Consider the following 22406-nt stretch of genomic DNA (forward strand, 5'->3'; position numbering starts at 1 on the left):
CAAGTGCAAGATTACACAAATATAATTAAAATCAAAGTAAAAATGCAAAATTCAAGTGCTGAGTTTCACAAATACAACTAAAATCAAAGTAGAATCACTTCGTATGCATAACTTAGGACAGAACTAACATTGCAATTCTAAATGTGATGATCTATAAAGTCAGAATTATCTAAAAAAATTCATTTTTTCCCGAATTAGGATTTTTGCATTTAGCACGACTATGACCATTCTGATCACATCGGCTACATCTGTAAAAACTGATATTACTTGAAAGTATTTGATTCCTAATTGAACTCAATAAATAAATAATTAAATAGTAGCAATTTACTTGGATCTTGCAACAAATTCCGGTAGGCAATTTTTGATGGCGTTACATTATAATAAGAAAGCAGGGAGCTAAATTACTGAATCTAATCAAAGGTAAAACTAGGCACCAAAGAAAACTGAACACCCACCACGGAAATTGAATATTGAACTTTTGAGGAAGAAAAATCAGAGAGAGACTTACCTCTTTAAAGAGGTTGCTCCAATCCGTTTTTCATGTTACGAAGCTCTACAAGCAAAGTTAACAGAGCTTCACACATTTCACGTGCATCAGGTTCAGTAGGATTTTTCTTCTTTGAAGAGTACACCATCCATGCATGATCAAGCTTCATGTTTGGTCTCACAACCACCGATCCTGGAACTTGAGCATCACGGCACGTGACAAGGCCATCGCTCTTTTCTCCATACCTTAGCTGGAGGTGGAGAGCGCACACAGCCATGGCAGCAGATATAGGAATCATTACCGGAACTTGGCGTCCGGACACGAGACAGGTGTCGGAGTGGTCTGATTTGGGCAATGGGAGCCACGGAAGTTCTGCATGAGCTATCTGAGTCATGGTGGCAAGAACACCAGGTGCAATCCTTGCTTCTGAATGGAAGGATATGAGAGGAATATCGAGGGACAACTCGTGCTTCGCGATGAATTCCTTTCGCTTCTCGTATGTGAGATCCTCCAGTGCCCGTATGTCACCCTAAAGTACATGATTCACACTTACTGTTAAGTGTTAACAAGAAAATTGGAGACAAACTTCCTGCACAAAATTCAAAATTTCCTTGTGGACATGTGAAATGGCCTAAACCCAAACAATTTTTTGTTCTATGAAGCCAACAAATAATTGATTACCTTGATTACTTTGCAAATTAGAAGCTCCATGATCCTGCGGGTTTCTTTGTCTCCAATCTGGCCTTCACGAAGCATATCGGAAGCTACAGGGGTGCCACCATATGGACTTTGTACCAGTGCCAATCCAGCAACTTTGTTCTTCAGATTTGACCAATACAACGACAGAGCAGCCGCAGCATCTATCCCGCCCTTGCTGTGTCCTAGTAACATGACAGGCTTGCCCGAACCCCAATAAATCTCCTCAATGTATTGCTTGAGTACCAAGGCATTGTGTTCTACCGATGCCTTAATAAGACGAAAGAGAAATAAGAAATATTGGAAAGTGAAACTGATCCACCAAGTCAGATAAACTGATCAATTACCTCACTATGAACTTTTGCAATATGGCAAGCTAGACCCATCTTGGAAAAGAACTTCTTAGTGGCAACAAAATACAAGGGTCCATGGTTGCTAAAGAGGCCTATCACATATGAATATTGTAATTTCAAGGCTAAACTAAAATGGTACATAAAATTTACGTGTGGATTTTGACATACCTGGAATCAACAGATAAACAAATGAGTTGGGCAGTGCGTGCTCTCCATTCCTGTAGAACACAAACTGAAAAAGTTTTATTTCAACAAACTCCTCCAAAGTGATGAACATGAAGCAACCAGCTACATTTTGAATGTCTCATTTGAATAAGCAACATAATATAATAACATAGTAAGTAATAGCATTTCAGAGGGAAAGATATATTAAGGTCTATTTCTATTTCTATTTCAATTTAAGCCTTTAGGCTAAGATAAAATTGTGACCTTATGTCAGCAAGTAAATCCAGGAATCTTGAAGTTCCATCCTGTACTGGAGGCATTCCAGGAGCATGCTGCAACCAGCCAATATCATCATAGGAACCGCGCAAGGTTTTCCGCACGCGAGACAGAAGTCTGAGAATGCCAATCATTACCAGTTATCACTTTCTTGATGTATTCACAAACACGATAACAGGAATGAACTGATCTCCAAATAAAAAAGTAATTTGAATTCTAAAATCTAATGTTGTATTGCTTTCATAAACCTTGTTTTACCTATGAACTTGATCGTGAGCACATCTAATGCACAAGAAAGAATATCGGAAAGAAGCCATTCCCAAATTCCAAGCATACTGTATTCCATATAATGGGAGTGTCAAACTGCACACACAAGTTGTCTTCCAACATATTAGCAAAGCAAAACAACTAGCCAAAAAGATTATAGCGGAAATTTCAGACTGTGTACAAGCTTCACAATTTACATCGATGCAATTTATTATTTATTCGTTTGTAGTATAGTTGGATATGAGTTATGAAGATGTAAGGTTGTTACCCTTTGTAACAAATTGAAGGAACAATTGCAGTGATATGACTGGCATGTACAATTAACGATCTTGTATCTACAAGCAGTTCTCTTGTATTGTAAGAGGCTCTATTATTTTCACAGATTCCAATTCCACATTGAGGTGGCTTCCAAGATGTGCTTATGGTATAGCCGTTTGAACAGCATACTGAAGAGGAGATCGTCGGTGTGACCCCAAAATTTTCAATGCATCTGATTGCATCTCTAAGTACCAGATCCTCTGCATCATGCAAATATGAAATTGACAACTTTGACGAGTGATACAGAGCAATTAAGCAGCGACAAAATAGAAAAACTCACCTATGAATTGAATAAATCGATCACTTATATAACTTGTCAAGCGCAAAAGACTGTTGAATATGTCATCCATGAATCAGCTAAAAAATCCAATCATATCATTGCAACATGCCTGAAATCAGGAACCGCTTTAGATTCGGATAAAATTGAATCATAAATGTTCAAATTTTGTCCATATGTGAATCTCTTTGGACACCAACTCCAGAAAATGAAAAAAGCCTTGAGAATTTGCTCATCATAACCTCAAACAAGCATTGCAATATAACAAAAAAAAAAAAAAAATGGAATCAAATTGAAGAAATAAACATAGCTTGATCCAAGCATATGCATAGGCCATACCCATACCATACGTATACATTTGGAACTCGGTAGAAGTGGCTTCCAAGCAAACATTATATATTTTATATATAATAAAGAGAGAAAGGGTGTGAGATCAATGGATTACCACGGAGCTCAAAGAATGGAGAGGGGGATTGGCACGCGATCGTTATCCCGTGAGTAACTTGAATATCAATAAATCAATAAATATATATATAATCTTGGATGAGTGGCTGGCCCACTCTTACTTTCCTTTTTTTCCAATTTGATAGCATGATATTGCTGCCTGATGATTTTTATATTCTTCTTTTGCTTTCCCCGATTTTTGGTTGCAGCAATCTGTTCTCTCTAATGTTGCTTCTTCTGAAATTCGGGGAAGCTTTACAAGGTTGTGTGTCTGACAGCAAAAGCAAAAGGAAAAGCTGCGAGTTGCTGTAAAAGTAAATCGATAAGTGAAAGATCTAAGGCTATACTGTTTGGATCCAATGGAACAGGGGACAAAATAAATCAAAGTTAAAGAGACTGGGGCCCTCTGCTTATCTTGAATGTATCGTAATGGATTTAGATGATGGACAAGTGGAAAGGGCACATGACGATGATGGTTCTCTCTGAACAAGGAGGGGACACGTGTTGTCTTGGGAGTACTATCCTGTTCATTCGTGTGTATCCACTATTCTATTCAGTATATATATACCTTTTAAAAAAATTATGGACTAGTTCACTAGTTCCTGTAAATAAATATAGAATGGTAGGAATTCGAATTTTATTTTAGGAAAAGTATAGGTAACCAACAAGATTTTTGAACAATGTGTAAACAATGTGAATTAATAGGGTTAAAAGAGTAAATTTAATTAGTAGCATTAAATTAGGGTGTAGTATATTTTCATTTGATTAGTGGTTGTTCATGTTGTTCAAAATTTTCATTGTTCCCCTAGCACTCCCCTTTATTTTATAGATACAATAATTTATTGATTAACAAATAATTTTTAAATAATTCCTTAAAATAAATATAGATTAGTAGAAATTTATATTTTATTTTGTATATATAATAATATATATTAATTAATAATAAAACTTTTGATAAAACTCGTGAATGATTAATTCTTAATTGAAAGATCACATAGGAAACCAAAAAATATAGACCGTCCAAACTTTCATGAGGTCAAAGATTAACAACCTAGCTTGTGCAGTTGTGCCAGCTTTCTGCAAGGAATTCAGATAGCAGAGATATGCGACACTCTATTCAAACATTCGTATAGACAAGGTCACCCAAAAAAAAAAACAATCGTATACACAAGGAAAAATTCAGAAATTAATTTATGAATGGACCAAAAAAGTGATATACATTTATATTGGTACATGGTGTATTATGTACAAATATAAAATTGTCATAGTCAGATTCGTAAAATGCAGGTTATATTTTGATAGAAACGAGAAACAAAAAAGCTGCGTCCATAACAAAACGCAAGTTGTAATTGGTAGGGAGAGAGAATCACATCTCAAAATATGTCCTTTATTCGTTGTATGCAGACATGACTAGCATGTTAACCACCTCGAAACGCACTAAACGTACGTTGCGATTGGCAGATGACAGGGACAAATCGCAAGTTGCGATTGGCAGGCTCCCTTATTGCCAGACAATACATATACATGAAAAGTGCTGAAGCGATCTTTATAAATAAAATGCAGACTGGGCTGCGAGTGAAGCAAGGTTTTCATTTCGTTGAGAATGTATTGGAGCCTTAGAATATAGTAGGGTATCATTCGTGAGGGAGAAAAAAGAAGAATACAGTGAAGAGTTAGAATTTCAGTGAAAGAGGAAGAAAAAATTGTTGATAATTTTACCAAATTCAAAGAACACGTTATTGAATATCTAAATCATTCTTAATGGGTAAGTATTTTTTTTTTTAAATTTTATGATGAGTAAATAAATATATTTATTTGTATTTTATGTATTTATGTTTTAACTAATTATTATTATTATTATTATTATTATTATTATTATTATTATTATTATTATTATTATTATTATTATTATTATTATTCGTGTTTTCATTATATTTGAGTAATGATTATTATGATTAAATCTCAAAAAAAAATTATTATTATAATTAATATATTGTTAATTTTTTATAATATTGTTTAGGATAATAATAATAAATTATTATTATTTTATAATAATAATAATAAATAATACTATTTAATAAATTTTTATTATTTTATAATAATTTATTATTATTTTTTGTGATAATAATAATATTGTTTATAAAATTATCATTGTCTTGTTCTTATTAATATTTTTTAATATAATAATAACTGTTATTATTAATATATTGTTAACAGAGTATTATTTTTAAAAATTTTATTATTATTATTGTTGTTGTTGTTGTTGTTGTTGTTGCTGCTGCTGCTGTTGTTAAGAAAAGTATTAATATTTTTATTAAAGTTATTGTTAACACTTATTATAATTATGAAGTAATATTAATAATTATTATTTTTTTTTGCAGATTATCAGAAATTTGTTGTCCATAAAACTAGATCTGCCAGAGACCTTTAACGAGATAACTACAGCGTCATTAGCATTTACTAGGTTTCAACACGTTTCGCGAATAGACGAAATGAGAGGCCATTCTGCACTCCTGAGTGCCTTGGTGGAACGATGGAGGCTCGAAACCCACACGTTTCACCTTCCAGTCGGCGAAGTGACGATGACGCTGGAAGATGTGACACATATTCTTGGCCTCCCGGTTAATGGGGAGCTCGTCACGGGTAAAACAGACAGCAGTCACCAGTTTTTTGTGGAGAACTGCATCGCTTGTTTTGGTCGGGAGCCCGGTCTGCACGATCACGTCTTGGGTAAGGTAAATCTTGATGGGTTCGGCGGTGCAGCGACACCGAACCGTGTGACACGCAAGAGTCCATTGAGCGGTACGTTTGGGCTCACATTTTCTGTGTGCTCGAAACGGTTGTGTTTACGGATAAGTCTACCACTTCATTGAACTCGAAGTTTCTGTCTCTACTTCGAGATTTCCACCGGATTCCACTATACAGTTGGGGGCAGCTAGTTTGGCACATCTATACAGATCTTTGTGCCGTGCATCACGATACAACTGTAAAGAGATGGATAGGTCACTCATACTACTTTTTGTTTGGGTGTGGGAGCGTATGCCGTTCCTGGCGCCAATTTCATGCGATCAGCTCGTCGATGTTGGTGTTCCACTTGCCCGACGGTATTGTTTTTTACTATTATTATTATTATTATTGTTGTTGTTGTTGTTGTTGTTATTGCAATCATTCTAATTTTGTTTAGGTGGAGTCATTGGCGCCGGCATACAAGATATACACGGAAGCCTACTGTACATTTTAGGCGAGGACTCAATGACATGGGAGTCGACGATGTAAGTTTTAACCATTTATGTTAGGCTGCTTATTTAGAATAATAGTTTTACTAATCAGCGTCGTGGTTGTGCAATTTATATGGCGGTCGTATATGGGAGTGGGATTTCCAAAGTACCTCGCTATAAATTTGTTTATGTGCTCCACAAAGTCGCCCCTAGTGTCATTCGAGTGTATAGAGTGGCATCCGACAGACCGAGTTAGACGACAGTTCGGGCTACAACAGCTTCCACTGGACCCGGTATTCGAGATTGGTCGTGATCATTGCAGGCGGTTGACAGGCCCACAAAACCATGACTGGAGAGGCATGAACAATCAATGGGTTAACTTGTGGATATCTGGCCACTATAACACACTGCAGTTAAGGGACGAGATTGTCGACTTTCATCCTCTCCCTGTGTACTACGAGTAGTACACACAACAGTATGGGCATCACCTACGACTGTCAGATAGAGTTGCAAGTGAAGAGGCTGACGCGAATGAACCACAGAAACAACAGGCAGAACCAGCTGGACCTCAATAGCAAATTCCCCCTCATGAGCAGCAGTTTCAGGAGTCGGGTCATGAGCATCAGTATCAGGCACCGGGCTATGAATAAGGGTTTTAGGTATCATTAAGGTTTATAATGTTATTGTCATTAATTATTATTATTGATTCCACTATTAATTAATATTATTCAGGTTGATTAATTAATATTAATTATTACTAATTATTATCTAGGTTCCGGCATATGAGCACAACTTTCAGGTCCTGGCATATGAGCACCAGTTCCAGATGGCAGGGTATGAACAGCAATTTCAAGACCTGGTATATACCCAGCAGTTCTAGGCACCGTCCTACGACCAACAGCAGTTTTCGGTATATGAGCAACAACAGCAGTGGCCGGCATATGGGCAGTAACAACCGTACATATCGGAACCACAATCACATCAGATAGTGGAACCTTACATACCACAGATGGTAATTCTAGCCAATGGTTAGTTCAGTCTGTTGGCTGGAATTGATTCCATCAGATTCTCTCAGGTCCTAAGGGACACAGATTATCTGTTTTCGACGCTCAAGCTGTAAGAGCCTGGTGCATCTGAGCAGTCTGTTGGTCATCGTGCCACGTCAGGTCATGCCAGTGACTTCTCTATGGATCAAGAGTCGGGTCATGTAGATCATCCTTGTCCTTCCGCACCACCGAGCACCGAGTTGTTCGATTTGAATGAATACCGCAACAGGAAGAGGGATTTCTGGGACATGACCTTCAGTACGAGTATGATTATGGTGGAGCGAGTGCTCCGGACATGAGTGGTTCCGGTTTGTATGACACTGCCGGTATGTCTCAGGGTCATCCGTATAATTTATGGACACAGACTGCACTCTCGGATAAATACACCCAATCTTTGTACTCGAAGAAGGCACTGAGGAAGTAGTCTGTTGCAGTTTAACTTTATATTCAGTGTTGTATCTCGTATTGTATATTTAGACATTTCTATTTGTTCTCGTATTTATTATTGTTTATTTAGCTTTGTTCTCATATTTATCATTGTATATTTATCTAACTTCGTAATTTATTATTCATAGTTTAATGCATACATAAATAATTTGCACAAATACATAAAAAGCTTACACACTAGTTTGAAATAGGTAATGAACTTACATAAAAAGTTATATATAATTGCTAAGTAGGTCATAAAAGGTTACATAAAAAGTTACTGACTAGTTTAAAATGCAAAAAATAACTAAAAAGCTTATTAGCTATTGACCTCCGGCACCTGTGCACTGAGGACATCGGCTACGGCTATGTCCCTCCCGTCCACATATAGTACACCGGCGAGGACCACACATATCCTGCGAATCCATCTCATTCAAGTAGCGGGTTGACTTTGTCTTCCTTTTGTTGCACGCCTCAATGTCCAATTGGCGATCACCTTCGCTCCTTCATATCTATCCCACGTAGATGGGTCACCCATCGAAACAAACTCGCCTCTGTACGCCTTGCAATTTCAGACATCTTGTACACATCATACACATATAATTGCCAATTAAGACGTTAGTTAGCGCAACATGCAAGAACGTGGCGACATGGGAGTCGCTCGACCTGGAAATAGCCACAACCATAGTGTCATTGCACAAGGTTAACAGTGTAAATAGAACCATCTTGCATTTCGCAAACCTCAAACATCTCATTGCACCTATCGAACCGTTAACGACAATGCTTCCTGCACGTCGAAAACTTTCTTCAACTCTTTTGGTAGCAAATTCTGAATACGTGATTCTGTTGCAGACACGCTCATGAGCATCGGCGCTCTTCCGAGTAAATAATTCGTTTAGTCGATAGAAAGTAGGCCTAACAATGGCAATCACAGGAAGGTTGCGTGCACCCTTCAGGACAGAATTTATGCACTCTACCAAGTTTGTCGTCATATATCTCCAACGATGATCCCCGTCGAATGCCAATACCCATCTCTGAACACCAATTTAGTCGCACCATTGAGTGTATGCCTCACCTCGCTCTTTAAGTCTTTGGTAGTTTTTGTTGTACTCCTGTTCTGTGCTAGAATAGCCTGTTGAACAAACCATGTTATCATTAGCAAATGCCACAAAATTACAGTGAATAGGACCATAACAGCGAATTCAAATACCTGTGTTAACCACGAGTTTATGCAAATGTGGAGCCTTGAACCTCCTTAAGAAGCTGGACCCGATGTGCCCGATGCAGAACATGTGTCACGCTCTTGGTGGTGACCATGCACCGTTACTGCGAGCTATTGCTACGTCGATGGAGTTATGGCGGTCAGAAATAATGCCCACGCCATCAATGGTAACAACATATCTCTAGAAATTGGTTAGGAAAAACTCCCACGCGTTTTCCGTCTCACGCTTGACTATCACAAATGCAATAGGCACAATGTTTTTATTCCCATCTTGTGCAACAGCAACTAGAAGTGCACCTTTATATTTTTCGTATAGGTGTGTGCCATCAACCTGCACCAATGACTTGCAATGCCTGAATGTTATAATACACAGATAGTAGCTCCAAAAAACGCGATGGAGAACTCTTACACCTTGAAGCTCCTCACTCTCACAGTAAACAAGGAGCGTGTTTATTTGAATACGAGACCTTGGCATCTTCGCAGTCATTGCTTTCAACCACACTGGCAGAGTCTGTTAAGAAACTTTCCAATCACCAAAAATTTTTGCGACAGATTTCTGCTTTGCCAACCAAGCCTTGCGGTAACTTATAGTGTAGTTGAACCTGGATTGAACTTCTATAATAATAAACTTCACCTTTATCGATAGGCTGCTTCAACCAACGACCTAATAGCATTTGCAATTGTGTATGAGTCCAACTTGGCATGATCTTGTGAAATCGTGCCTATGGTGCACATGTGCTTGCCATTGTATCTCCTGATCTTCCAACAAGCTTTCTTTCGAATCAAGCTAACTCGGATAAGCCAATTACACCTTGCACCATAAATGTTGCATTTTGCATAGAATGTTTGCCGTTCAGACTCATACACAGTGTAATTAACTCCTCTAGAGATAGTGTAGCTTTTGATTGCAGATATCACTGACTATTTATAACCAAATTCTATTCCGACACTAAACTCACCATCTTCTGCCACAATGTTGCCTTCACCTACGACATGCGAACCACCATCAGTCGGACAAGGCAAATAAAATAAATGGTAGTGGTAATTTCAATTAATAATCATAACATACCCATATTCGCATATTCAGGAAATTCCGGGGCATGCATGACTTCGAGATCCAGAATCCGCATAAAAGGCGGAACACCAAAAGAGTGCTGGCTTACAATCGCATCCGCTTCATTTTGCACCGTCGGATTGCCTACCAGGTCTCCGTCATCGTTTTCGTCATCGACTTCATAGTTGGCTTCGAACTCATCTTCACTCTCGTTGTTATCTTCTTTCCAATCTATATTCTCGAGCTCATCAACATTGACCTCCGTGCCAACTGTGTCCATCCCTGTATGCTGTTCGAACTCAACGTACAGCTCTATCATTGGCACGTGAAATCGGGTTTGTTGATAAATACAGAACATATGCTACATACTTGCGTCGTCAGTGATGGACATTATTTGAAACTGTATCAGCCCACTAAATACTCGTATAGGATTCTTGTATAAAATGTTATTCACCCTTTTCGAAATGTGACTTTGTATGTTATCACAAAGACCATTTTGAATACAAAACTCATGGTGCATGGAATAGCCCGATAACGGATATTCACAAATAAAAGTCACTCCTTCGTGTGTGTTTGGTATAATCTCATCGTTATAATACACTCACAAATTTACAACACTATTCATAACCTCAACCTCACCTAACCCAACTTTTTTTACACAACTAATTGCCAAAAAAACTCACAATTATGACATATGTTGAGTTAAGAAATTAACTAAATTAATGATGACAAACATTATTTTTGAGAAATTATCTAACTAATGTTAATTACTTGAAATTAAGCATTGCAGGCCACAAATCAATTCAGGAGTCCAATTGGATAAAATTAGAACAAGGCTGGTGGGCTGATAACAAAAATAGAAGCCCAAAAAAAAATCAAAGCAAGGAGCCAAACGGGTTGAAAATCAAGATCCGATCCAAGCCCGTATCCATCACTCCAAGATGATCCATCTAATTTGCTCTCACACCAAAAGCAACGTTCACTTTTGTGTTTTGGTCAGAAATCAGAAAAGTGACAGAGAGAGCTTCTTCCCTAAGCCATTCACCAAAGAAGCAAGAAAGAGAAGGTTAAGAAAATGGTAGAAGTCTAATCACCCACATCAATCTGTATCAAGAAGAAGTCAGAAGCTAAAGGTGATTTCATTTCCTTATACATGCATCATATCTTATTCTCTTCATCTTCAACGTTCTGCCTATCTATTCTAAGATACATGGGAAAGATGATCTCTGCTCACACTGCTGTGCATCTACGGTCACAAGTGAGTCTCGGGGACCAAGTAGCTTCTCAATAGCCAAGATCTAGACTTACCATTGAGGATATCTGTTTTTTGCTTTCCTATGGTTTTCGGTCAACAAGAGAAGGTCAGAACCAAAGTTTCTATTTTGAGGATTAATGGGAAAAAGTGAGTTGGTGGGTTGGTGAAGCACAAGGCTCAAGGTTTGACCTTGGAGAGAGCAACTCAACAACATGCAAGGAGATAAAAGAAGATTTTTCACCATTTAGAAGCCAAGGAGAGATAATCCAGTATATTGAGGTTTTGTTCTGTGAAGAGCTCTTTGAAGAAGTTCATCTACTTGGATAATGCTTTCTTTCAAAGAAGCATTCCACCAAAAATGAAGAACTGAATCAGAGACCTGCAAATCTGATTTATCACATAGCAAAGAGGCTGTTGTATAGTCAATCTCCTTATGTTTAGCAGATTGTAATTTACTTTTCAATGTTTATCTTTCTATAATTTCTTGAGGTAAAAGGCTAAATGAGTGAGTCATTGAAAGAGCCAAGAGAGAAAAAGACAGAGAGATACACATGAGTAAAAAAGCCTAGAGTTATTTTAGATTTCTTTAGGTAAGGTTGTGTGTTGTATCTAGTATCAGTGATGTACCCCTTTCTTAGTTGAGTGAGCACTAAGAGTGAAGAGTTAAGTATTAGCATAGCCAAAGTCAAGTTAGGTTAGAACTTGAGTGTGAAAGAATTGTGTAAATCCTGTGGAATTGGTGTATGTAATACTTTAACTATAGTAGAAATTCTACCACTGTTGTGGTGGAGACTGGACGTAGGTTGCATAGAACAAGGCAACTGAACCAGGATACGTGATGGTGTTAGCTTTTTTCTTCTCTGCTCTGTCCTGTTTTCTGATATTCATGAGACAAAATGAAATTGTCTCATAAATTTTTCGCAGCTGAGTCCAAACAGTTTCAGATTGCAAGCTTGTTTTAAAAGGGCTAATTCAGTACATTAAAGAAGGTCATAAATTCAACCCCCCTTCTCTAAGCCTTCTACAACCTTCAACATATATGCAAGAAAGAGTAAGAGGAGTAGAAGTGAGGACAGATGAAATTGCGTTTCGTATTTATAGACAAGGTTCTCGATTAAAATATTATTTTCTATACAAAACGCAACCTGCATTTTGAGGCCTTCAAGAAAAGCTTTCTGACAATATCAAAATGCAACATGCGTTTGTGGGTTTCAAATGAAATTTAAATTTTGCCCGCTTAAAAAGGTGCAACCTGCGTTTGGCTAACACCAAAATAAAAAAAATTGAAAAACTAATATTTTACTAAACGCAGCCTACGTTTGGTAATTTTCATAAAGAGTAAAGTATTATTTTTGTTCTCAACGTTTGAGGTAAGTCTCAAAATTGTCCCTAACGTTTCAAAATTGACTCAATGTTGTCCTGCCGTTAGGGATCCATTAACAGAATTGACGGCGGGACAAAATTGAGACGATTTTGAAACGTTAGGGACTTAAATAGGACGAAAACGTTGGGGACAAAAATGATACATAGAAATAAATTTTAATTTTATCCTTCAATAATATCAATTTTTTACTATACATAGTATTCAATTATTTTTTAACCACATCTAAGTAAATTACACTTAATCATATTGCTTTCATTTTAAATAAATTAATTTTTTTTATAATTTTATTCTTAAATATTTTTAGTTATCATGAAATGTTTGTAGAATGACTAGTATATAAACTTGTAGAAAAGAAAAAAATAATATATACAATAAAATATAAATGATACCTTTTGTCTCTAATGTATCAAAATTCTTTAAAATTATAAAAAAATAAATTTATTTAAAATGAAAGTAATGGGATTAAGTGTAATTTATTTAGATGTAATTAAAAAATAATTGAATATTATGTACAGTAAAAAATTAATATTATTGAAAGATAAAATTAAATTAAAATTTATTTTTATGTATCGTTTTTGTCCCTAACGTTTTCGTCCTATTTAAGTCCCTAACGTTTCAAAATCGTCTCAATTTTGTTCCGCCGTCAATTCTGTTAACGGATCCCTAACGGTAGGACAACATTAAGTCAATTTTGAAACGTTAGGGATTTAAATAGAACGATTGAAACGTTAGGGACAAATTTGGGACTTACCCCAAACGTTCGGGACAAAAACGATACTTTACTCTTTTCATAAAAAAAAAGAGTAAAAACTCAAAACGCAAGTTAAGATTTGTATCTGACACCATAGCAGCGAAAATTTTTGCCACGCGTCCATTTCATTGCGTTTCACTATAATTTTTTCCATATGAAAAAAATGAGATGGAAAAATCAGCTAAATATATTAATATATACAAATATATAAATATATAGTCTGATATTAATTATCAATATATAGAGTTAATAGTCAAATTTATCTCACAAAGATTATTTATTTTTTAAATTGGTTTTCAATAATTTTTCTAGTCATATTAGTCATGTAGATTGCAAATCAAATTGATCCTTTCATTAGTTAGATGATAACGTGTTATATTAAGTATTATGTGACATGATGACAGAGTAGATTAATACTACATGTTACAAGATGACTAGTTGATATGTCAGTTCATTAACACTTGACATGTCACGTGTCATTTGACATGTCAAAAAATTATGTATAATTAAAATAGTCTCTGAAAGTATACACGTAAGTCATTTTCATCCCTAAAATTTAAAAAATTAATCAAATTAATCTTTATATAATTTTTTTCATAATATTAAATTTGAAATATTTTTTGATACTACTAATTTTAATATTATTTTTCAGACAATGATAAATAAAATTTTCTTTACATAAAAATTTAAAAATAATTAAATTATTTATAAAGTTATTGTGTCATTTGTATTTTAAAATTTTACATTTTTGAAATGTGATTTTTTATAATAAATTTTTTTATTTAAATGAGTTTATCAAATTATTATTGATTATATATTTAAAAATTTAACATTTTGAATCTCACTAAATAATATAGTAGTTATTTTAAAATTTAAATTTTTAAAATTTTTAAAATTATAATTTTTATTATTATTTAACTTATAGGATAGAACTCAATAATTGAAAAATCTATCTATAAGGTCACTCATTGGATCTTAATATTTTAATATAATTTTTTTTAAATAATTACTATATTATTAATGAGATCTAAAAGATTAAAATATTTAAAATAGTTACTATATTTATTTAATGAGATCCAAAAAATTGAAACTTTTAGTATATAATTAACAATAGTTTGATAAAATTATTTATATAAAAAAAATTTACTACAAAAGAACTAAAATTTGAAAATAAAAAATCTAAAAATACATATGAGAAAATAACTTTGTAATAATTTAATTATTTTTATTATTTTATTTGAAAAAAATTTATTTATTAAGGTGTAAAAAATAAGATTAAAATGAGTAGGATTAATATTAAAAATTTAATATTATAGAGAAAAATTAAAAAAATTATATAAAGACTAATTTGATCAATTTTTTAAATTTTAGGAATAAAAATGACTTATATGTGTATTTTTAGGGATTAATTTAATTATAAATAAATTTATGATATTTCAAATGACACATAGCATACCAAGTATCACTAACCTGACATGTCAACCAATTATCCTGTGACACGTCATTATTTAACTAACGGAATGACCAGTTTGACTTATATCTTATCTTTCAAGGACTAATATGATTAACAAAATTATTTGAGGACCAATTTGAAGAATGAGTAATCTTTCAAAGACAAATTTAACTATTAACCCTCAATATATGTAAAGCATTTTTTTTTTGTCCACGGTATCCCCCAACCGGATAGGTCAAGAGCTAATCCGTCGCGGATCTGAGCTCCATTTAAGGGTCTATCGCTGGCTAATGGGTTGCTGCATGCACAAGGCAGGATTCGAACCTCCCGACACTTGTTTAAGCGGACGAGTGAGTGACCACTCAACTAACTCAAGTTGGTTATGTGAAACATTTTTAATCAGTCCTGTTACATGTCCAAGTCTTTTTGGCACTCAAGTCCAAGTAAGTTAGTCCAAACCCAACAAAAACCACTTTTATTATATGTAGCGTGTACACATGCGCGCTTCACTAACGTAAATATATCCTTCTTTGTCTTCACGTTTCTTCTTCTTATTGGCATTTTTTCTTCTTCTTCTTCACGTTCCTCATTCTTCTTTGTCGCGCTCTTTCTTTTTTTTCGCGTGTTTTCTCTCCATCGTCGTTTTTTTATTGCTGTTGTTGCTGCATTTTTTCTTTTTCTCCTTTCCTTCCTAGTAATTTTGCAGTATTAATTTTTATTTTTTTTATTTTATTTCTCTTAAAAGAGTAAAATAAGAAGAATTATGAGAAAATAAATAAGAAAAAGAAGATGAAGAAGAAGCAGAATAATATGAGGCGGAGGAAGAAGAAGAATTTTAAATTATGCAGAACTTATCAGAATAAAAATATACCGAAATTTTTTAATAAATACACATGAATTTCTTGGTTTTTACCGAAATTTTGCTACCAAAGCACAAAAATATCTTTTTTAATATTGTATTTTTCTTTTTCTTTTTTTTTTCTTATTTCTTTCTTTCTTTTAGTTGAATGAATGTAGGTTGATCCTCTTCTTAGTAATTTTACAGTATTATGTGTTTCTTCTTTTTTTTTTGTTTAATTTTTTTTATTTTTATTCTTGTTAAAAAATTAAAAGAAGAAGAAACTTGAGAAGGTAAAACAAGAAGGAAAAAATAAATAAGAAAAAAAAAGATGATGATGAAAAAGAAGAAAAAGCAGTAGAAGATGAGGAGGAAGAAGAAGAGTTTTAAATTATGCAAAATTTTTCAGAATAAAATTACACCGAAATTTATTAGAAAATACACATAACTTTTTGGTTTTTATACTGAAAGTTTACTATAAAAAATACAAAAAACGTCTTCGTTAATGCTGTATTTTTTTTCTTATTTCTTTTTTTTAGTTGAATAAATGTAGATTTATCCTCTTTCAAGTAATTTTGTAGCATTATGTATTTTTTTCTTTTTTATTTGCTTTTTTTTGTTTTTATTCTTATTCAGAGAGTAAAACAAGAAGAAATTTGAGAAGGTAAAACAAAAAAGAAAAGATGAATAAAAAAACATTATGTGTTTTTTTTTTATTCTTTTTCAGAGAGTAAAACAAGAAGAAACTTGAGAAGGTAAAACAAAAAAGAAAAGATGAATAAGAAAAAAAGAAGATGATGATGAAAAAGAAGAAGAAGAAAAAGCAGTAGTAGCAACAGAAGATGAGGAGGAACAGAAAGAGAAAGAATTTTTAATTATGTAGAACTTATTAGAATAAAAATATACAAAATTTTTTTAACAAATATACATAAATTTCTTAGTTTTTATACTGAATTTTTGCTACAATAGTACAAACATGTCTTCTTTAATGTTCTTTTTTTTTTCTTTCTTTTAGTTGATTGAATGTAGGTTCATTGTTTTTATTCTTGTTAAGAGAGTAAAATAAGAAAAAAACTTGAGAAAATAAAACAAGAAGGAAAAGATTAATAAGAAAAAAAAAGAAGATAATGATGATGAAAAAGAAGAAGAATAATAACACTTTAGTCATCTCATTAGCAAGTTAATGTGCAGAAATAATCAAATAAATTGTGTGCTTTTTGGTCGGATTGTAGATAATATTCTCCCTCACCTCGAAGAAGGAAGGGTTGGCCCCTCATTGTTGTGCTAAGTGTTTACAAAACTTATTAGAATAAAAATACACAGAAATTTCATAATAAATACACATAAATTTCTTATTTTTTACACCGAAAGTCCTTAATGATTGCGATACGGAAACTCAGTTCGAAAATAAGCACACAAACAATACTGAATCATGAACAAAATACATCCAAATTAATTTCAACGATAACGATAATAATAACGACGATAACGATATAGAAGATGACGTTGACGATGACGATGACGATAACGATGATGACGATGGCGATATAACGATAACATGCTGATGATGATGGAGAAAGAAGAGAAGGAAAATGAATGAAAAGAAGAAATCAAATGAAAAAGGGAAGAGAAAGAGGAGAAGGCAGTGATGGTGGTAGTGACGACGATAATGTAAAAAAAAGAGGAGAAGAAAAAACAACAATTGAAATGTCAGTAGGAAGAAGAAAAGGAGAAAGAGAAGGAGGAGAAGGAGAAGAAAACAGAGAAGGAGAAGGAAACAGAAAAAGAAAGAAGAGAGGAGGAGAAGAAAACGGAGAAGAAAGAGACGCATGATTTGAAAAATGGTTATAACAACTTGGTTAGATTTAATTAAGTATTTTGCTTGAATGTAGAACTTTATTCGTTTTTAATATCTAAAGTAAATATTTGTCAATTTGTTATTTAATTATTTTTAAATTTTAACCAAGCTTTTAAGTTTTTTATATACAATATTTATTTATTTATCTTTTCCTTTCTCTTGTCGGCAAGACTGAATTCATCTACAGTTTATTAAAAAATATCAGATCCTAATACCAGGTTAAGAACCACAGGTCTCGACATATTTCGGGGATCAACGAGGCTTGGCTATCATTGGATGCAAAATAGGAGCTAATCACATGATTCACACAAGCATGTAGGTTTTCTCTGTTATTGTTTTTTATGAAACTCAGAATACCGTGCCTACAAGCATGATTTGAAACCATGCTGGTTCAGGAAAAGCATGATACTAAATATATATACATGACCATGCAGAACAAACTAAGGCTGAATATAGATTCCAAGTTTTCACTAATATATACCTCCACATTCTCTAGAAAATGTCTCTTTTTTTTTTTAATCTTTTTTTGAAATAAGCTCTTCAGCAAAATGCCCATGAGGGCCTCTACTTCCAATTCAAAGGGCTGATCTGATATGAATCATCATTCATCGTCTCACGTTTATTTGAAACACTCTGTTATACCAAATTGAATGGAGTGTCATGTGGAATAGGTCATACTTCAAGGGCTTTGTATGCCACAAAAAATGTTTCTGAACCCTTCTGATCCCAAGTTGCAATTTGACATACTTTTCTTCAGGAACTGAAACAAGTATGTTCTTCAAGTTTGGAATGTCTTTCTCTGGAAGGATTAATGAGAATGCATCCCAATCTAAAACCTCAAAAAAAGGTGGCACAAAGTTGTCTGATATAATGACAGGCACACACTCATAGAATATGGCCTCAACCACACGGGGACTGTTGACCTCGTACCCCTTTGGGCATATGCAGTATTTGCTGCTCTTCATGTGCTGAATGTAACTCATCTTGCTGGCAACACCGTGTGGCATTGGGCCAAATATCTTCATGTCAGGGTCTTTGTCCTTCCAGTGCTTTAGCAGTATTTGGCGCAAATAACCGTGCATGTTTCCGGCGTAGAATGCAAGAATATGCCTTTCTTGAGGAGGCTTTCCTCCAAGATCTCTCTGAGGATTTTTAACTGATCGGACATAAGTTTCCGGAAGAGCAACGTCCCTTCCTATTTTGAAGCCTTGAGTTACATCAGAATTGCAGAGGGCTTTTATGCAGTATTCCATGTGGTGCCTTGTTTCATATGGAGCCTGCAATTTTTCAGTTGTAAAATTTATCATCCAAGTAAGTAGTATTTATGCATATAGTGAATAGGACCTACTTGGAGTGGACATGTTTCATCAAGAAAACAAAGAGACATCAAATTCTTATGTCATCATAGATATCTTGGAAGTTGGTACATTATTTTTTATTGTTAAATTTCATAACATAGCTGGGATTAAAGAAAAAGAAGAAGGAAAGAAGAGCACATAACATACCCAATCATGGCAAGCAACAAGAAAATGGTCAGCACCACCTGTTCTGTTAAAGTAACGATATTTTGCAGAAATGTTATCCGTATAATCCTTCAAGAACCTTCGAAGATTTGTCCGATTATGCGAGTTGCGTACATAAAGGGAGAACTCTAACATTCGCGCACTAAATGGCATATAAAACAGGTGTGCCTTTGCAGGATCCTTCACAACAAATTGCTTATTTTCCTCCATCAGTTTCATAAACCAGCCTTCAGCAGCATATAGTCCCTTAAGAATAGGTTGATGAAAGATGGGCTTGTTTCCATCCTTGTATATGTAAACCTTAAGTGTGCGTTCCATGAGTTCATAGCTCCTGCAAATGCAAGGATTTAAAAAGAAAAAAAAATCAAATGATCTTGACTTTGGCCAATGTGGCAAACACATATCAAACACAAAACAACAAAAATCCATGGAGGAGCAAATAAGTGAAATCTAATGTCATATTATAACGAAGCATTAAGATGTCCCTATCAAATAATTCATAGGGAGTTAAGAACTTCATAGCCAACCAAGAAGTTAATATTCTTTTCATCAATCTTGCTCATGCAGAACTTAATTTAGTTGTGAACATATTTTCTTTAACATCTTTAAGCTTGCCTTTTGAACATAGAAATATTGCGAAAGAGAGGAGCATAAAGCTCTTTGTCCTGTGTTACTATCGGAGCATGCTCAATCTCGAACCTTGCAGCAAGGACTTCCAGGTCAAGTTTGGAAGACCACCGTGGTTTCTGCAATCAAACATAGAATATAAAGATCAAAGTAACTATAACTTGTCCAAGTAGCTACTTCACAGTTGAAACTTGACAGAGGATTCAATACCATAGCACGAGATTTAGCACGGCGGCGTATTAGTATACGGTTCATCTCCTGTATTAATGTTCTTGATTTGGGCGGCATGTTGCACCTCATCTTCTTTGTCCTAGGAATATTTGCTGCAGTACTATTATCCGAAGCAAACAAATCATTTCTTGGGCGAGAATTTTCAAGAAAGGTCAGATTACCATAGGAAGGTGTACTGTCTGAGCTATCCATTTTTTCATTTTTCAGCAATTGAGAAACTGTAGATATTCCCCCTTTTGACTCCAAAATTTGCTTCACTGGAAAACCATTCTTACTGTCTTTGGTCAAAACTGCTATGGACCTTTTATTGGAACCTACACTGACCAACTCCAGGCTGTAATTCTTAACTTCACCCTTCTTATCAGGTAAACTCTGAACACTATTTGTATCTGCCCTAAGTTCAAAAACACCACCGTTGTTGCTGATCTCAGAGACAAGATCACTAACATTATCATGTACATGAGCATAGTTTTCTGGCCCTAAAGACCAAGGAGAGTTTCCATTTCCATATGGAACAAGTATTGACTGAAACAGTAAGAAATTAACAGCCATTGTTCCCAACAGAAAAAGAAATCTCCGGTTTCCCATATTACATAATTCTACTGCATAAATTGCCCGAATCGCTGAATTTTAAACTCGAAGCTTGAAAGAGATTGAAGGATCCTAAACAAAATGGAACACTTAGATAATTGGAGAGACTACAAGCAGGCCAGAAAATTCTTAGTGATTCAAATAAAGTAAATAAGAAATAACTAAAATGGGACAAAGAAATCGTGATTTGACACGTACCTCAGTGCAGTTAATGAGCTATACTTGAAGTTGAAGCTTCCTCTGTTTTTCTACATCTTCAACCTTCTGAGAAGCCAAACACAGCAGAGATGCCCCTCAAGCAAAAGAGATTAAAGTTACAGACCTTTCAAGAACCCCTGTCAGCATCTCGATTAGTTTAATTTAATTGGATCGGGTGGAAACATTTTTAGTTTCTTATTTTTATTTTATAATAACCATTCATCAACTTGTGCATGTTACTGAGCTCTTGTACGTTGTGACGCCACTTTTCAACAATTTTGTTTTCTTTTGATCTGTTTCCTCCTTCTCGAAAAGCTTTCACTTCGCAATTTTCAGGTTTCAGCTCTGAATTCTGAAAGTAGTAATAAAAAGTGAATTCCAGGGAGCGATAGAAGCAGCTAGCAGAGGCTCCTCTTTCATTGATAGGGGACCCCACCAATAATACGGCGTCATATTCTGTGTTAATCAAGATTAGGATAACGTTTAGTATACTCGTATTTTATGAGATACCATGTTGATAAAATAAAGTTTAGATATTAATATTTGGAGAATGTAGGACCATTAATTTCAGTAGAAGAAAATAATACTTGGAAGATACCAAATGGTATGGGGTCTAAGGCCGTTCATGGTTTATTTATGATGAAGAAAACTTTTTATTTTCTAAAAAAATATTAGTGGGCGATTAAAATTTATTATTTTTTAATTATTAATATTTAAAAATATAAAATAAAATATATTATTAGATTATTAAATTAAAAAAAATTGAATTGATAACTAAAATTTAATTTGGATAAACAATTTAAATACATTTTTTGAAAAAAGAACTTAGAGCTCCTTTTAAAAACAGTAGAAGTTATTTTTTGTGTTACTTTTGAATTATGAAAAATTACAATACATGTGTTTGGTATCATTAAAAAAAAATTTTAATTTTTTGAAAAGTTAATTCACAGTTTTTAAGAAGTAAAAATATATTATTTCTCCTTCTCTATAAATCATTCTATCATTTTCTTAAGAACTAAGAGGGTACCAGCTAAAAATCAGCCAAATGCCTCTAGCTGAATCCAAAACCTCTACGTGAATGGTGCTTATGCTAGGCATCAAGATGTTTCTTCTACTAAATATCAGAATGTTTCTTTTTCATACTAAATAGATGTTCTTTTATATATTTTATAAATTTTTTTATATATTAAGAATTTGGATTGTTGGAAGTTCTGTGATCCCCACCCTTATTTCTCCAACGTATCATTTAGAATTTTAATTTGGGGTGAGAAGCAATTAATATAAAATATTATAAATTAAAAACAAGATTTCATTATTGGCGATGTGAAAATATTTTCTATTTCTAGTGGAAATACTGGTCATCCACCACCATTTTCACGCAAAATTGCATCTGTTAGAAGCACTGACCTTCCACCATCATTTTCACACAATGTTTCATCTGCTGTAAC

General features: G+C 34.2%; 2 protein-coding genes and 1 non-coding gene across 3 annotated transcripts; 1 reads left to right on the forward strand and 2 right to left on the reverse strand.

Annotated features, from left to right (window-relative positions):
- Window positions 1-276: 276 nt before the first annotated feature.
- LOC112738068 (uncharacterized) lies at window positions 277-3666 on the reverse strand. Its single transcript, XR_003813030.2, has 9 exons — window positions 3285-3666; window positions 2843-2951; window positions 2513-2762; window positions 2236-2340; window positions 1966-2094; window positions 1705-1754; window positions 1531-1628; window positions 1169-1453; window positions 277-1016 (listed from the first exon to the last, which is right to left on the reverse strand). It is a non-coding gene; the product is annotated as an uncharacterized protein (transcript).
- Window positions 3667-5775: 2109 nt separating this feature from the next.
- Window positions 5776-6965, forward strand: LOC140177558 (serine/threonine-protein phosphatase 7 long form homolog). Its single transcript, XM_072210680.1, has 4 exons — window positions 5776-6085; window positions 6141-6387; window positions 6468-6555; window positions 6705-6965. The coding sequence occupies exons 1-4, from the start codon at window positions 5776-5778 to the stop codon at window positions 6963-6965; spliced, it is 906 nt and encodes a 301-aa protein (XP_072066781.1).
- An 11125-nt stretch (window positions 6966-18090) lies between these two features.
- Window positions 18091-21527, reverse strand: LOC112738069 (probable glycosyltransferase At3g07620). The gene is made up of 5 exons (XM_025788342.3): window positions 20959-21527; window positions 20149-20832; window positions 19927-20057; window positions 19294-19642; window positions 18091-19065 (listed from the first exon to the last, which is right to left on the reverse strand). The coding sequence occupies exons 2-5, from the start codon at window positions 20755-20757 to the stop codon at window positions 18394-18396; spliced, it is 1761 nt and encodes a 586-aa protein (XP_025644127.1). The 5' UTR covers window positions 20758-20832; window positions 20959-21527; the 3' UTR covers window positions 18091-18393.
- Window positions 21528-22406: the final 879 nt, after the last annotated feature.

This window comes from Arachis hypogaea, chromosome 13, assembly GCF_003086295.3.
Source record: "Arachis hypogaea cultivar Tifrunner chromosome 13, arahy.Tifrunner.gnm2.J5K5, whole genome shotgun sequence".
In the NCBI taxonomy this organism is placed as follows: domain Eukaryota; kingdom Viridiplantae; phylum Streptophyta; class Magnoliopsida; order Fabales; family Fabaceae; genus Arachis; species Arachis hypogaea.

Bases quoted from the DNA above. Each gene is read 5' to 3' on its own strand.
- LOC140177558 (XM_072210680.1), top strand. From the start codon at position 5,776: ATGAGAGGCCATTCTGCACTCCTGAGTGCCTTGGTGGAACGATGGAGG. The intron at 6,086-6,140 runs GTACGTTTGGGC...TTTACGGATAAG, and splicing joins ACGCAAGAGTCCATTGAGCG to TCTACCACTTCATTGAACTC. The intron at 6,556-6,704 runs GTAAGTTTTAAC...TGCTCCACAAAG, and splicing joins ATGACATGGGAGTCGACGAT to TCGCCCCTAGTGTCATTCGA.
- LOC112738069 (XM_025788342.3), bottom strand. From the start codon at position 20,757: ATGGGAAACCGGAGATTTCTTTTTCTGTTGGGAACAATGGCTGTTAAT. The intron at 20,058-20,148 runs GTATTGAATCCT...GTTTGATTGCAG, and splicing joins GTGCTAAATCTCGTGCTATG to AAACCACGGTGGTCTTCCAA. The intron at 19,643-19,926 runs GCAAGCTTAAAG...TTGCATTTGCAG, and splicing joins AATATTTCTATGTTCAAAAG to GAGCTATGAACTCATGGAAC.